The sequence below is a fragment of the Symphalangus syndactylus genome, chromosome 19, assembly GCF_028878055.3.
Source record: "Symphalangus syndactylus isolate Jambi chromosome 19, NHGRI_mSymSyn1-v2.1_pri, whole genome shotgun sequence".
NCBI lineage: Eukaryota > Metazoa > Chordata > Mammalia > Primates > Hylobatidae > Symphalangus > Symphalangus syndactylus.
Window position 1 is genome coordinate 36,689,780 of NC_072434.2, and position 15,842 is coordinate 36,705,621.

Below are 15,842 nucleotides of genomic sequence, written 5' to 3' on the forward strand. Positions count from 1 at the left end.
AATATAAATAATGATCACTATCTTAAAATCAGTATCATTGTTAGTCTTTAATTCCATTCTTCAAATCAAAATATTGTTAAATTCTTAAAAACTCTAAGAAAAATGCATATTATTTTTAATAAATTTTCTGCAAAATCTGTCCAACAGGAAAATCTACAGTTAAGAAAGAATAATTTGATATTTCCAGGAAGATCTATGTAACTTTCCCAGTTTAGGCTGAGTAATATCTACACTTACTTTAAGGTTTCCTTGGGCAGTGTTCACAGGCTGGTCATCTTTTAACCATGTAATAGAAGGATTTGGAATCCCATTGGCTATGCACTGCAAGGTGACAGGCTTGTATTTTACCACAACTCTCTCAGAAAGGCCTGAGGACTTGATTGTTGGAGGAACTGTATTTAAGGAAGTGGGAGAGGGAATGAAACCATAATCAGTGGGGTCGAACTTAAAAATATGTATGCAAGAACCTGAAACCTTAAAATTTAGGAAAAAAAAAAAGCAAATCCCTATTTTAACAATGAAATACTTTCATCACATGCATTTAATTTATAATTTTTTAAGCAAGTTTATAGATTAGTTACTTCTTAACTATGGATTTTTAAATCTCCAAAGAATAAGTAAAATGTATTTATGGCTACCGTAATCCACATGTATATTTGGCTTATATCTTTTGGTGTGTTTTACTAATCTATAATGACCCTCCCTTTCTCTAGAACTACTTCATTAAGTCAAGGTGGATTTCTAGCCATATTTATACTGCATGACTCTGCCCACTGCATGGCTGATTGAATGTGGAATTGTAACTTTATTTAAACTGGGCCTGCCAGATTTCTTCCCTCAGGAATTGGGACTGAGACTGAAAAACAGGGTTATCTATATTCCATCATGGGACATGGGACTAAAAATCAAGAAAACAGCAGTCTGCAGAGACAGAGGGAGAATAAAGTTGACATTCATAGATATTCCTTGTGGTTTCCACGTGGCTCTCCAGTTTCTCGTTCCAGTCCTCCATTCCCAAGTTCTGCCAGCAAGTGAGACACATAATACCCTGGCAGAGAATTGCTTCTGTCGTTAGAGTAATGGTTATAATCCTAATGTGCCAGTTTTGTGAATGTACTTATGTCCCTCAGATGCTTCAATTGCATCTTCAGCCACCATTTCTGGAAACTACTGTATTCACCATCCCTCTTGTTTTGGCTAAACCCTTAAACGCTTACATAACCCCTTTACTTGGAAGTTGCTCCATGCTTCTTCTATCTTATTTGGTCTAATTCCTCAGACCTTGGCATTCTATGTAGAACACACTTCCTAACATTTAAATTCTGTCTATATTTATTTATTTATTTATTTATTTCCCAGAGTTATTTTGGCTACTGTCTACATGTATTTACATGATACATCTTGGTTGAGTCTCTGGGTCAATAAAGTAACTAAAAAATCTGTCATACAACTGAAATTCACATCCTTTACACTACCTTCCACAACTCAGGATTTATTCACATTATTGAGCTACAATCTGAGTTAGATAATAAAACAATGCATAAATTAATTTAAAATGCAAAGCTCCTGTCCCTTCTTCAGCATACCATGAACAGTCACTTCAAATTCCTTCTTGTGGTCTCCAGCAGTATTTGCTGCCATGCACCGATAAAGGCCTGTGTCTGACACTTGAGCCTGAGCAATAACCAGTTTGCGTCCATTTAATAAGATCTTGAATCCATCCCTTTCATCAATTAACTGGCCATCCTTCAGCCACCTATAGAAAAAGGCAAAAGGAAGTCTGGATAAATATTTTAAGTAAATCATATCCTAGAAGATATATAAAGTTTCTATTGTATATTTGTCCAATTTCCTAGTTGCTTACTCTGTAAAATAAATTGTAAATGAAAAAGAGAAGCAAAAAGGAAACCTGGCCTAACACAGAGCTGGCATATTGTTGGAACCCAATAATTATGTGTTGAGTTCTTTATTCTTCTACTAATTTTAGGCTACAAAAAACGGAGAAGTATTGGATTGTTTGTAATACAAAGGATAAATGCTTGAGGTGATGAATATCCCATTTACCATGACATGATTATTATGCATGCATACCTGAATCAAAATATCTCATGTAACCCATAAATATATACACCCACTATGTACCAAAAAAATTAAAAATTAGAAAAATAAATTAATTAGAAAAGAGACAAGTGCTCCTAAATACTACTCTCTTCGATGTTTAATAACTAGCAAAACATACACAATCTTAAAACAACTATAAACAAAACTTTGAAATCATATAGCATTTTATTTTTACATTTCTGAATTTCACATCCCAGTTAGTTTTATAATCATGTGTGAACATATCTCATTTCCTTCACTGACTAACTCTTCCTCTGCATGTCCCATAGTGACTTGGAAACAAAAGCTAAATATTCAACACATGCTTTGAAAATTAAAGAAACAAAGAATTGGTAAACACATACTCATGTTAACTTTCTCTATTTACCTAGTATGTCTGGTATACTTCTTTTTATTTAGTAGTCTGTTAAACATTTCAGTACCTCAGGAAAGTCTGCCAATGCTGCTTAATAGACTGTCTCTGTGAACTAAATATGTAATTTCTAGACCATACAATGGAATTCCTCAAAGTATGTAATTTATAAGTCCATACAATGGAATTCCACTAATTGAGCAAATTTAGGTGCCTTTGAACTATCAAGTAGACATTGCCTTGTATATAGAGCATGTCTTTTAAAAGAGGAATATAAAAAATACAATTTCATACAATCCTTTTTAACGATACAGAACAGCTTTGAAGATAGCTGTAAAACACTCAAAACAAAAAGCAGGAGGTATTTAGAAGACATACCAAAACCCTTACATGATAGTTGGTGGGGGAGAGCCTGTCACATGACAATCTAGCTCCAGTAAGTTATTAACCATCACAATGAAGTAAGATGTTTCATCTCCTCCTTCTATAGCTGGTGGCACTAGAAAACAACAGGAATGTAACACTCAAAGAAATGTATACAACAAAAAGCACACCATCATATGAAGCAATAATACATAGCAGTTCAGAAGATTGATAAGTATCATAGTAGTTTGATACATGAAGGGGACTTGAAATGCACTGTAAATACATTTTACAATAAACACTTGTCAGGATCAATAAACATACTTTTAACATATCATACCTATTCCTCCATCTAGTACTATGGTGCCACTGATGCCAGGTGAATATAAAGTTGATTCATATTTTATATTGTTTATTTTCATAAGCACAAGAGAAAGAAACCCTCAAAATTGGCATCTATTCAAAAGCCTTCAATTTATAGATAAAGATACTGAGTTTCAAGGTTGTAAGATGACTTTCCAAGGCCCAGAGACTAAGTTTCCTGTTGTCTGGCACAATGCTTATGACAAAAGACCATGTTGTTGCTCATTGCAATTAGACACTGTCATAGATGTAAAAATGTATCTATGCACTTGCAAATATCAAGTATACTTATCAAAATCAGTGGAAGATTTATGTAAGATTCTACAACCTGAGACTCTGGTGACAAATCCACCCCTTGGTAATGTGCAATCCACAGTTGCACAGAGGACTTATACCTTCTTTTAGATTGTTTTATTATTACATGAACAAAAAAGTATTTAACAGACTAATCAGGTTTTGCCATGAATCTGAGAACCCAGGCAGTGGCATCCTTATTTACCCAAGACATCAACTTCATATTTGATTTCCTTTTCTCCTGCCACACTGGTAGCCACACATATGTACTGTCCCTGATCAATTTCTTGGGCACTCATGATTTCAAGTTTCTTCCCACCAGCTTCTATGCGGATATTGTCATTAGCTTTCACAGGTACACCATCTTTCAACCAGGTGAGAATGGGAGAAGGGTTTCCAGCAGCTTTGCACTCCAGTGTCAGAGAATGAGCAATAACTACTTGCTTATTCAAAGGCGTGGCCAAGTCGCCTTCAATCATTGGAGGAACTAGGGAGAAACATAGCAATATTTCAGGCAATTATTTGTGTGGTCACAAAATACATTCTAATGAAATAAAGACGAGTTTTTGTTTTTACTCATAAGTTTGACCATTAAAATCTACCTATATGCCTGTCTCCCTCTAAGCTATTGAGGAAAGAATTTCTTGGTTCAGCTAATCTGTAACTGTCCTAATTATTCTGGAAACTCTGGACTGTCTGGCTTATAAAGGACAAATAGTACAGAATGATCTTAGTCCCAATAACTACTTTGCCTTTTCAGTAATAGCCAAATTGTCTAGATGCTCCAAGTGCCGTGACAAAGGTTAGTTGAATGAATGGACACCTTCTTGCTAACCTTAGGTTTTAAAAATATTTTTCTAAATCATGGAACAAATTCTTCCAATTCCTATCGATGCATATTGACAAAGACAAACCTACCAAGGATTATTAGTGAATAAATTGCATATTAGAAAGCATAGGTAAAAAGGTATATAATTAAAGCATATGTTGTTCCTTACCATAGACATCCACACGGAATGATTTTTCAGCAGTTCCAGCAACATTGGCTACATGACACATATATGTTGCTGAATCAGAGACCTGTGCTCGAGGAATATGAAGATATTGTCCTTTATCAATATAAAGTGCTTGTGAGCTGGACATGATTGGCTGCCCGTCCTTATACCAAGTAATGGCAGGCATTGGAAGTCCCCGTGTTTCGCATTCCAGTTTAATAATGCTGTTGATCAATACTGATATGTCTGTGGTGACATTTCCTCCTTTAATACTAGGTGGAACTATAAAAGATTTCAGAACAAAAACAAATCATCTAAGTTTCAGCATCTTCATCAAAATCTTAAATGCTATAGATGTTTAAACAATGCATTTAATTAAAGACAATTAGGAAGTCTGTGGTTTATCTCCTGATAATGAGTTTCCTCTATTGTCAAAACCATCTTTATCATTCCCCTTTTGGGTTTCAGATTTCAGTAAAAACAGAAAGTCACAGATTCCATTTCAGGGAGTCATTTAGGTTCAAGATCATAGTAGAATAACTAAGATAGTTATGTTTAACCAACAAAGCAAAACAAAATAAAACCCCACTCAAAATAGACACAGCAAGTTTCAAATCAGGCCAAGGGAGCAAAAATGTCACATGTAGTACAACTGTATGCCCTCTCCCCAAGAAATACTAAAGGTCTAAGTGTTTTCAGAACCAGCTATTCATAATAGCTGCAGTCTTCAATTTTTGCTTCTTGCTATTTTTTTCTTTTTTGGGGGGGGGGAGATGGGGACTGCCAAGACTCCATTCACTCAACTTTACTCATCCAATTGTCTACATGTGTGTCTCCTACAATTCAGCAACCACATGTCTGGCCTCTCACACTACGTAAGGGCTGTGCTGCTCAAAAAACAACTCAAGTCACCCAGTCTCTGCTGCAAATTCTAAATATGGTCATTCCAGGATCATGCTATCATTGCAACAATTTTAAAGAAATCAAACGGCATGTGTATGAATTTGAGTATCAATATAATCTTATAAACTTTTAAGTATCAATATAATCTATATAAGTATCAATATAATCTTATAAACTTTTAAGTTTTAGAACAGAATATTTGATAGAATGTTTTTCTCATGGTTAAGCTAGGATTATGGATTTTGAGAGGGAGACCATACAGGTAAAGTGCCATTTTCATCACATGCTACCAAATGTACATGCTATCAACATGACTTATCACTGAGACCTGTGCTAAGTTATGTTGATAGCATGTACCTTTGGTAACCCGGCTAAGGTAGTGTTTGCCATATTTCTCCCCTGTAAAGTTACTCTTTTTCTTCCCCTTTCCTTTGAAGGCAGTCCTTATTCCAGCCTATAGAAATGGAGTAAGCAGTTATGTTCTACTTCTATGAGTGGGGACTACCTACATAATTTATTTATAATTCTTCTCTATGGAAGATGTGTTTCTTCTTTTCATTTTATTTATTTAGTCAATCACTTATTTATAGCAATATGGACTCATAGAAACTTAAATGCCTTGGGTTACATCCAGTACTACATTACTTATTCAGTTTTGGCTATTGGGAGGTCTTTCAGTTGGCTCTTAAGTCCCTTCAATATACTCTCACTATTTTATTTTATTATTTTATTTTGTTCTGTTGTTTGCACTCACTTTCTTACTTTCTGCCTTACTACATGCTCCAGCATCATCCTCTGTATTCCCTGCCCCAGCTCCAGACTTAACCATTTCTCCAAAGAGCCTGGTCCCTTTTAATGGAAAAGGATACTAGAAAACAAGATCTGGATGCTGAGTGGTGTACCTTAATATTTTCTGGTAATCATTCTTAGAACTAGTCCATACTGACAAACATACATGTACACATATTTTTCTCACACATAACTTAAGGCAAGATCTACTATACTTTGAGGTGAATTCAATGATAGAATCATTTTTCTGTCAGGAGGCCTACTATAAATATCAGCGGTCAATCAACTGTGGCCCACGGGCCCAGAGATGCTAAGCTAAAAATGGCTTTTACATTTTTTATTTGTTGAAAAAAATCAAAATAGTAACATTTTGTTGTGTCCGAAATTGGTGGGTTCTTGGTCTTGCTGACTTCAAGAATGAAGCCATGGACCCTCGCGGTGAGTGTTACAGTTCTTAAAGGTGGCGCGTCCGGAGTTTGTTCCTTCTGATGTTCGGATGTGTTCGGAGTTTCTTTCTTCTGGTGGCTTCGTGGTCTCCCTGGCTCAGGAGTGAAGCTGCAGACCTTCGCGGTGAGTGTTACAGCTCTTAAGACAGCGCGTCTGGAGTTGTTCGTTCCTCCCAGTGGGCTCGTGGTCTCGCTGGCTTCAGGAGTGAAGCTGCAGACCTTCATGGTGAGTGTTACAGCTCATTAAGGCAGTGTGGACCCAAACAGTGAGCAGTAGCAAGATTTATTGCAAAGAGTGAAAGAACAAAGCTTCCACAGTGTGGAAGGGGACCCGAGCAAGTTGCCACTGCTGGCTTGGGCAGCCTGCTTTTATTCTCTTATCTGGCCCAACCCACATCCTGCTGATTGGTAGAGCCTGAGTGGTCTGTTTTGACAGAGCGATGATTGGTGCGTTTACAATCCCTGAGCTAGACACAAAGGTTCTCCATGTCCCCACCAGATTAGCTAGATACAGAGTTTCGATTGGTGCATTCACAAACCCTGAGCTAGCCACAGGGTGCTGATTGGTGTGTTTACAAACCTTGAGCTAGATACAGAGTGCCGATTGGTGTATTTACGATCCCTTAGCTAGACATAAAGCTTCTCCAAGTCCCCACCAGACTCAGGAGCCCAGCTGGCTTCACCCAGTGGATCCCGCACTGGGGCTGCAGGTGGAGCTGCCTGCCAGTCCTGCGCCGTGTGCCTGCACTCCTCAGCCCTTGGGTGGTGGATGGGACTGGGCACCGCGGAGCAGGGGGCAGCGCTCATCCGGGAGGCTCTGGCCGCACAGGAGGCCACGGAGGTGGGGGGAGGCTCAGGCATGGTGGGCTGCAGGTCCCTAGTCCTGCCCCACGGGGAGCAGCTAAGGCCCAGGGAGAAATCAAGCACAGCGCCGGTGGGCCGGCACTGCTGGGGGACCCAGTACACCCTCCGCAGCCACTGGCCCAGGTGCTAAACCCCTCATTGCGTGGGGCCGGCAGGGCCGGCTCGCCAGCTGCTCCGAGTGTGGGGCCTGCCAAGCCCACGCCCACCCAGAACTCCAGCTGGCCGCAAGCGCAGGCACAGCCCCAGTTCCCGCTCACGCCTCTCCCTCCACACCTCCTCGCAAGCTGAGGGAGCCGGCTCCGGCCTTGGAAAGGGGCTAGCACAGTGCAGTGGCGGGCTGAAGGGCTCCTCAAATGCCGCCAAACTGGGAGCCCAGGCAGAGGAGGCACCGAGAGCGAGCGAGGGCTGTGAGGGCTGCCAGCACGGTCACCTCTCATTGTGAGATGTAAAAATATTACTCTACAGTAGCAGAGTAAAGAGTTAAAGCAAAAACCAAATATGGTATTCTCATTGCTTCTACCTCTGTTCAGCTTACTGTAAATTTTGGCGGCATAGTTACAACTTGATAGCATTTTTGGTGCTATGCATATCACCATACTGTGATATTTTATTTAATTTCATCACCAGTGAATACTCCTCATGTCCGAACAAGAAAAAAATAGTGAAATATCTAATTTTTAAAGACACAGCACAGTGTGGAGTATTTCATCAAATTAAAGGGAAAAATACTGTGTTTATTTTGTAACACTGTACCTGTTCTAATAAACACTAGACTAAGCAGCCACCACAATATTCCCAATTTTTAAAAATCAACGGTTTGAAAAATTAGAAAACATAAAATTAAATGTTTTATCATAGCAAATTTCTTCACAAAAATAAAAAGCCAAAATAAGGCTACAACCAAACTAAATTTCTGAGAGGCTCATTTGTTAGTCAACCAAGGAAAGCCATTTACCAATGGTGATTTAATTAAATCAGATATGATTTCAGAGGCAAAAGAAACGTGTCTAAAGAAAATAAATGCATTAAGGATTCTCAGCCTTTCAGTAAGAATAATTGCTTGAAGAGTTGAGAACACTGGGAGCAACATCAATAGTCAATTTTTTTTTAAGACAACTTTTTCCTCAATAGTATTCTTGGCTTTTGACAAGTTGACAGATGTTACTGACACTGCTCACCTGTTCTTGTTTATTTGAGGAACCAATGAAAGTACAAAAAAAAAAAAAAAAAAACCTGAAGGATTAGCCTCTTAGAGCGGTCTGTGAAACAACTATAGACAAAAATATTTTCGGAAAATTTGAAAAAAACACTAATTTATTATAACCTGAAGCAGAATCTTTTAAGATTTGTTACAATTGATGTTGGTAAAAATATATGTGAAGCAAAAAAAAAAAAAAAGGCTTAGACAAGTTTACAAAGCTTATTACAACGTAAAGTGTTAAAAAAAAAATCTATGTTTTTTCATTGTATTATTCGCCAGCAAGCACTTTGTGTAAAAGATTCGGGTGTCATTGAACCAGTAGTGTTAAATGGTGTATTTTGTTTGCTCTCATATAGTTAAACATCATCAGTTCTATGACTTTTTGTTAGAAGTCGAACTGAATATCTTGACTGGCCTTACCCACACAGCAGGTCAATGCGTTAGTGGTGATGAAGTTTCACTGCACTTTTTTTGAGCTCAGGGCTGAGACTGAACTTCTTTCTGAATGAAAAGAATCATTCTTAAACACTTTTATTGAATACTGAATGCTTTTGGAAATTAGTTTTGCTGTAAACTTCATAGTGTTTCAAAATGAGTCCAACCCCAAATTACCAGACCAAAAAAGTACATACATGCAAAATATATACCATGGTAGTCATTGTGTTGTTTTAGTCACAAGTAATGGCAAGCAGCTTTATGCATTCTCCATGCTGTCAAAAGTTCAAGCAAAAAGTGAGATCTAGATTCCTCCACAAATTTGCAGTGGATGTATTTTCTGAGCTCAAATTACAGTTCTAGCAGTGTGTCACACCTTGAGGCAAATGCAAAGAAAATTTTCCCATTCAAAATCTAGTTATCTTTGAAAGTGAGGGCTTTCCGCCTAACCTTCACCTAGAATTTATTAATTGGCAAATATCAAGAGAAGAATATAACATTCTGTAAATGTCTTCCAAGCAATGAATATGCACAATTAAAATAATGTGCCCGTGAAATGGTATCAGTACTAGGCAGTACTTATCTGTATGAAGAGACATTTTGAAAGACGAAGTAGGTAAAATCTCATTAAAAATCACCAGTAGGCTGGGCGCGATGGCTCACGCCTGTAATCCCAGCACTTGGCAGGCTGAGGAGGGCAGATCATGAGGTCAGGAGTTCGAGACCATCCTGGCTAACACAGTGAAACGCCATCTCTAATAAAAATACAAAAAAATTACCTGGGCATGGTGGCGGGCACCTATAATCCCAGCTACTCGGGAAGCTGAGGCAGGAGAATCGCTTGAACCCAAGAGGCGGAGGTTGCAGTGAGCCAAGATCATGCCACTGCACTCCAGCCTGGGTGACAGCAAGACTCCCTCTCAGGAAAAAAAAAAAAAAAACACCAGTAGCAGATGAACATTTGCAATTGATTTTGATGATAGAGAATACTAACTTCAAATTTCAATTAAGTGTAATGTTTCCCCACAAAATAACTCTATTTTTCTCATTAGTAGACTTGTATTACAAAAAGTTTATAATTTAAAAAACTATCAAATAAATGGAATTTCACAAACAAACAATTTTGTAGAAATTTGTTTCTCTCTTATTGTATAAGTATCTATATTATCTCCTTGATTTTGCCTAATGGTCTGCAAAGCCTAAAATATTTACTATGTTGTCCTTTATAAAAAAGGTTTGCGAAGTCCTGCTATAGGTAATTAATTAACACAAATTCAAGCTAATATTTTGAAATCCTAAGAAAGAGCATTTTATTCATGCTTTAAATTTTAATTTTGATTGAGATTATTTATATCATATATTAATCTATAAATGCCTATCAAACTTTGGTTCAAATTGCATAAATCAGTGGCTAGCCTAACTAGTTGGATAATATATTAATGAAACCAAGAACACAGGTTCAAACAAATCCACGTATTTCATGAATGCTTTAGAAAGGAATATCATTTGTATCAGGAAGGATCTACTTTAAAAGTTTGTATTTATGAAAATGAGAAAAATTACTCAAAGAATATTTGCAATTGATGGTGTAATAACATAGTATACACTGCTTAAATTTGACAAATACATAAATATTTTACTTCCTGTTTCATTTTAATTCATACATATTTGCCAGAGAACCCTACTTCCATTTGGGGGAAGGGAATACAAATAAAAATTATGAATACACTGCTCATTAAACTGTACATATATATGCATGTATAGATACACCCATGTACCCCCCACACACACATACATACATACACACAGACACAGACACACACACACAGACACACACACACACACGCACACACACACACACACCCCTCAAGACTTTTATACAATTTAGGGCAGGAGTTTCCAACCCCTGGGCCATGGAAGGGTTCGGATCCATGGCCTGTTAGGAACTAGGCCCTACAGCAGGAGGTGACAGACGAGCAAGCATTACCACCTGAGTTCTGTCTCCTGTCAGCTCAGTGAGGGCATCAGATTCTCATAGGAGCGCGAACTGTATTTTGCAGGCTTCTCATGAGAATCCAACTAATGCCTGATGATGTGTAGTGGAACAGTTTCATTCCACAAAACCGACCCTGGTGCCAAAATGGTTGGGAACTACTGACTTAGGGAAGCTCTCAAACCTCCAAAACTCATCTGTGGACCTCAGTTTACAAATCTTTGCCTCAGAACTACTAGTAAATCTGCACAATCTCCCGATGATAGGATATTAAAACTTCATTTACTTTTTTCTGTCTTTGATATTCTTCTTTTTCTTTTTTATCCTCCGTCTCTTTTATTTTTCTCTATTTTGTCTCAGTTTCTTTCCTTATTCAGGCACAATGTCCATTTATACCTTGTAAGTATATCAACCCACCTGCTTCATTCTCATATCAGTAAGTAGGGAAAAGGAATGAATCAAGTGTAGTATGAAACACACTCTCAATCTGAAATCTACATATGTATTCTTCACAGTTAGCCAAAGCATGATACCTGTTTTACTTTTTTTTTCCATTTTAAGAACAAAAGCATTTTCAGAAGTGAAATAAATTTAAGCTTAAGAGATGCAGGCGAGCATTGCTAAAGAGGAAATGGCACTATTTCCTGAATTATAATACTCAAAACTTTGCTACATTACAATGCCTTTTATCTCAGACAATCCCAGAAGGTTTAATCATTATAGAGCCCTATTTTCTGGGTGCCTGGGGGCATCATACAGAGTGAACAAGAGGATCTAAAATGAAAGAACCCAAGTCCCATGGAAATAAGAATCTTATTGGATCACCAAAATGTATTCATCACAGATCCTGGCAAAAATACAATAGTGCAGAGAAGACTACTCAACAGCTTGGGAAAAATATTGCACCTATTGTTTAAATGTCTGGCTCTGGTGGGAAGCCAATGGTACCAATAGCACTTCTGTTTAACTTGGATGCTTGTATAGTTAATCTTTCAGCAATGTTATTCTTTTTTAGAGAACGTGTCTTTTCATGACTAATTTCTTCCAAAGGCTTTTATTTATAGATATAAATGATTTAAAAGCCTGTATTAAATATAATTTCTTTGATTCAAGAAAGCTATTTGAACTTTACATAAAGACAGTAACATTTAAAAAGGGAGATTTGGAAAGCAATTAAATTATATAGAAATCAAGCTAGATTCTATATGTACGTTAAGTTTTAATATGATACAATCACTAATTAGATAATGATAAATGAATAACATTTATTGGGCTCTTACTATAAGCTCAATAATCCATGTAAAGTATCTAGCATTTGATCTTCACAATAACATTACTGCATAGGTGCTATTATTATCCGCACTTTAAGGCTGAGAAAACTGAAGCCCAGAGGGTTTAGGAAATTTATCCACAGTCACAAAGCTAGTCAGTGGCAGTGGTTGGGCCTCAACACAAACACTTATTAATTACTCAATCAGTGTTGTCCAGTAGAAATCCAATGCAAACTCACATACGTAATTTTAAATTTTCTAGTAGCCACATTCAAAAATATGGAAAGAAACAGAGGAAATTAATTTTAATAATACATTTAACTTTGCCCAATATATCCAAAATGATATTTTGGATATAATCAATGTAAAGTTATTATTAGATATATTACATTTTTCATATTAAGCTTTTGATATCTGGTGTGTATTTTATATAACAGTGCATCTTAGTTTGGACTAGCTACATTTCAAGTGCTCAATAGCCTCACGTGGCTAGTGGCTACCATATTAGACAGCGTAACACTAGACCATTCATTCATTTGGCAAATATTTCTTGAGACTTGCTATGTATCAGACATTAAAGTAGGGAACATGCAAGACAGAAGCCTACTCTTATCAAGTTTAAATTCCTGGGAAAGAAATAGATCATAAGTAAATAAACCTACAATTAAGCAATCAAATATCAGATAGTGATGTGTGCTGTGAAAACAAGAGAGTAAGTAGGTGACTGCTTTTAATGGGAAGATCCTAGGAGAAGGTGATATTCTAAGAGGTGTCTAAACTTTCCTTGAGCATCATACACCATGGAAAGACAGAAGATAGTGCAGTGAGAACTACAGGTCTATAGAGTTCTATTCCTTTCTATTGTATAAATCTTTGTGCTGGAAACATAATATTCATGTGCCTACCTATGGCTCTACTGGTAAAAATTAAAATGAATTTGGCAATCACATTCCTCAGAAGAGGCTGACAATGTTAGGGAAAATAAGAGCTACATATATTTGGTGGGGACACAGCTGGGAGAAAACAGTAGCACAAACACATAAGGCATTTAAAAGATAATCACATGGTCAGGATAAAGGCCACGATGGAATTAAAATAGAATAATAGAATAATTGAATTGTCAGGATAAAGGCCACGATGGAATTAAAATAGAATAATTGAATTGTCAATAATTGAATTGAACTGCATATCATCAACTTCACTCCATTTCATAAATCTCTATAATTTTTAAAGTTTGTTTTGTTCCTTTCAAAGATACAGACATTTGGTTTGTGTATATACTAACCAATTAGGAAATTCTTGCTCTCTCTAAGTGAGATTATATAAAAATCACAAGATCTCTTGAAGACATCCATATTTAATGAAAAAAGGCATTAAAATTTGATCTAATATTCTAGCCTTTCAAAACACATGAAGATAGGCTCCTTCTTCTCTTGAAGTATGTAGTATTCCAAATTATTCAGTATGAAATAAGAGCGTAGTTACCAGTAAACCCTGCTTTTCAACTTACAATGACAGCTGACAATAAAAAGCATAAGAAAATCACACTTACTATAGATAGTCAGTTTTATATCCTTGGCTTGTTTGCCAGCTGCATTAGACACAGTACATTGGTAGCGCCCCTTGTCACTTCTCCGTGCATTCTTTAAATGTAAGACTTGTCCTCTGTCTAGAAGTTCAACATTAGGATCGCCCAAAAATAAAGGCCTAGGAAAAATAAAATTTTATTCCATGGGTCTATTTTCAGTTTTTCACATTTCTTATTTATCACAACAAAAATCATTAGTACAGGCTAAAAATATATGTAAAAGTTAATTTAAAAAATAAAATGATATTAGCACTCCAAGAATAAAAGTTTCAAACCACTTTACTAACAGAAGTTAGATAATCATAAATATCTCTTTGAGATGAAAAGTTTCCCCATTTCAAACTTAAATTATATAATAATATTAATAGAAATCCAGTAGTGTCATTATTTGTTTTATTCATTCATCCATTCTTATTCTTTCTTTAGTTTTTTTTTCTATTTTTTGGTTTGCATAGCTAAAATTCTACCATTATCTGGAAAAGAAAAATTAAGAGTTTTAAATATTACAGTATAGGTTTTGGACCAAATAATATTATTTTTAAATAATATCATTATAATATCTAGAAGAGTATTCACAATATGATGAATGGTTATTTTTACTAAAGGCAATAATCACACCAACTTCTCTAAAAATAAGTATTGTAATAAATACAAATGTTTACATAATCATAAATATTGAAAGATATTTATGTCAAAAGAAGATCGTACATGATTGTCAAGGAAGTCTTTTTCTACTATACAGAGTCATTTACTGACTACTATAAAATGCTCAGTTTATGTAATTGGCAGCAGTTTTATTTTAAAATTTGGTTGTTAAAGTCTATGATATCGTAAGACTCATACCTTTAAAGTCCATAAATCTTTTTTTGGAATATCCATAGCTAGTTTTTTAAAAGTTGCAATGACTCAGCCACATAATGAATAATTAGATGCATTGAATTAGATTCATAATGAATAATTAGATGCATATTCATAAGATACTAGTAAGACTACGAAATTAAACGGAAAACATTTCACTTCCTATGGTAGCATATTTTACTATTTCTTAGTATGACACTTTGTATATAGCTCTCAAAAGTTAAGAGACTAAAGTAGCTTCATTTAGTACATTTTAAGGTTTTTTTTTGCTTTTCTGTTTTTTGTTTTTTTTTTTGAGATGAAGTCTCACTCTTGTTGCCCAGGCTAGAGTGCAATGGTGCTATTACGGCTCACTGCAACCTCTGCCTCCTGGGTTCAAGCGATTCTCCTTCCTCGGCCTCCCAAGTAGCTGGAATTACAGGCATCTGCCACCATGCATGGCTAATTTTTGTATTTTTAGTAGAGATGGAGTTTCACCATGTTGGCCAGGCTGGTCTCGAACTCTTGACCTCAGGTGATCCGCTCGCTTTGGCCTCCCAAAGTGCTGGGATTACAGGTGTGAGCCACGGTGCCTAGCCACATTTTAAGTTTTTAAAGAAATAATTGATAATATGCTGCTCGAATTTAAGTAACTTTGAAACTTTTATTGATTGTCAATTGTGCAAGTAACATAAAATTTTAAACAAAAAAGTAAGCATTATGATGAGAAAAAGTATCCTTTCTCTGTGGTCCCTAATGTGAGTCTGCTTTCCAGACTTCTTCCCTTTATAAGTCTGATTTGTATTCTTCCATGTTTTTTACATTTATGAACATTTTTGTTTTTAACAAAATTATACATATTTTTGTTTTTGTTTTACATTTATAAACAATTTACACAATTAAAAAGTTGTTTATAAACATTTATAAACAAAAATGTTTATAAATATACTCCCAAAGATATCTAAAGTTTTAATATATCAATGGTATCAGGTTATTGTTCTGCTTTTCTTTCACTCTATAACAGGTA

General features: G+C 36.1%; 1 protein-coding gene across 1 annotated transcript in view; it reads right to left on the reverse strand.

The window, feature by feature from the left end:
- HMCN1 (hemicentin 1) overlaps nucleotides 1-15,842 on the reverse strand; it is a 438,669-nt gene that overhangs the window by 170,064 nt on the left and 252,763 nt on the right. Inside the window, exons 30-35 of the mRNA XM_055234444.1 lie at nucleotides 13,943-14,097; nucleotides 4,492-4,770; nucleotides 3,699-3,980; nucleotides 2,864-2,972; nucleotides 1,587-1,756; nucleotides 238-392 (exon numbers count right to left, since the gene is read on the reverse strand). Coding sequence (XP_055090419.1) covers nucleotides 238-392; nucleotides 1,587-1,756; nucleotides 2,864-2,972; nucleotides 3,699-3,980; nucleotides 4,492-4,770; nucleotides 13,943-14,097 — 1,150 coding nt within the window. The remainder of the gene's footprint in view (nucleotides 1-237; nucleotides 393-1,586; nucleotides 1,757-2,863; nucleotides 2,973-3,698; nucleotides 3,981-4,491; nucleotides 4,771-13,942; nucleotides 14,098-15,842) is intronic.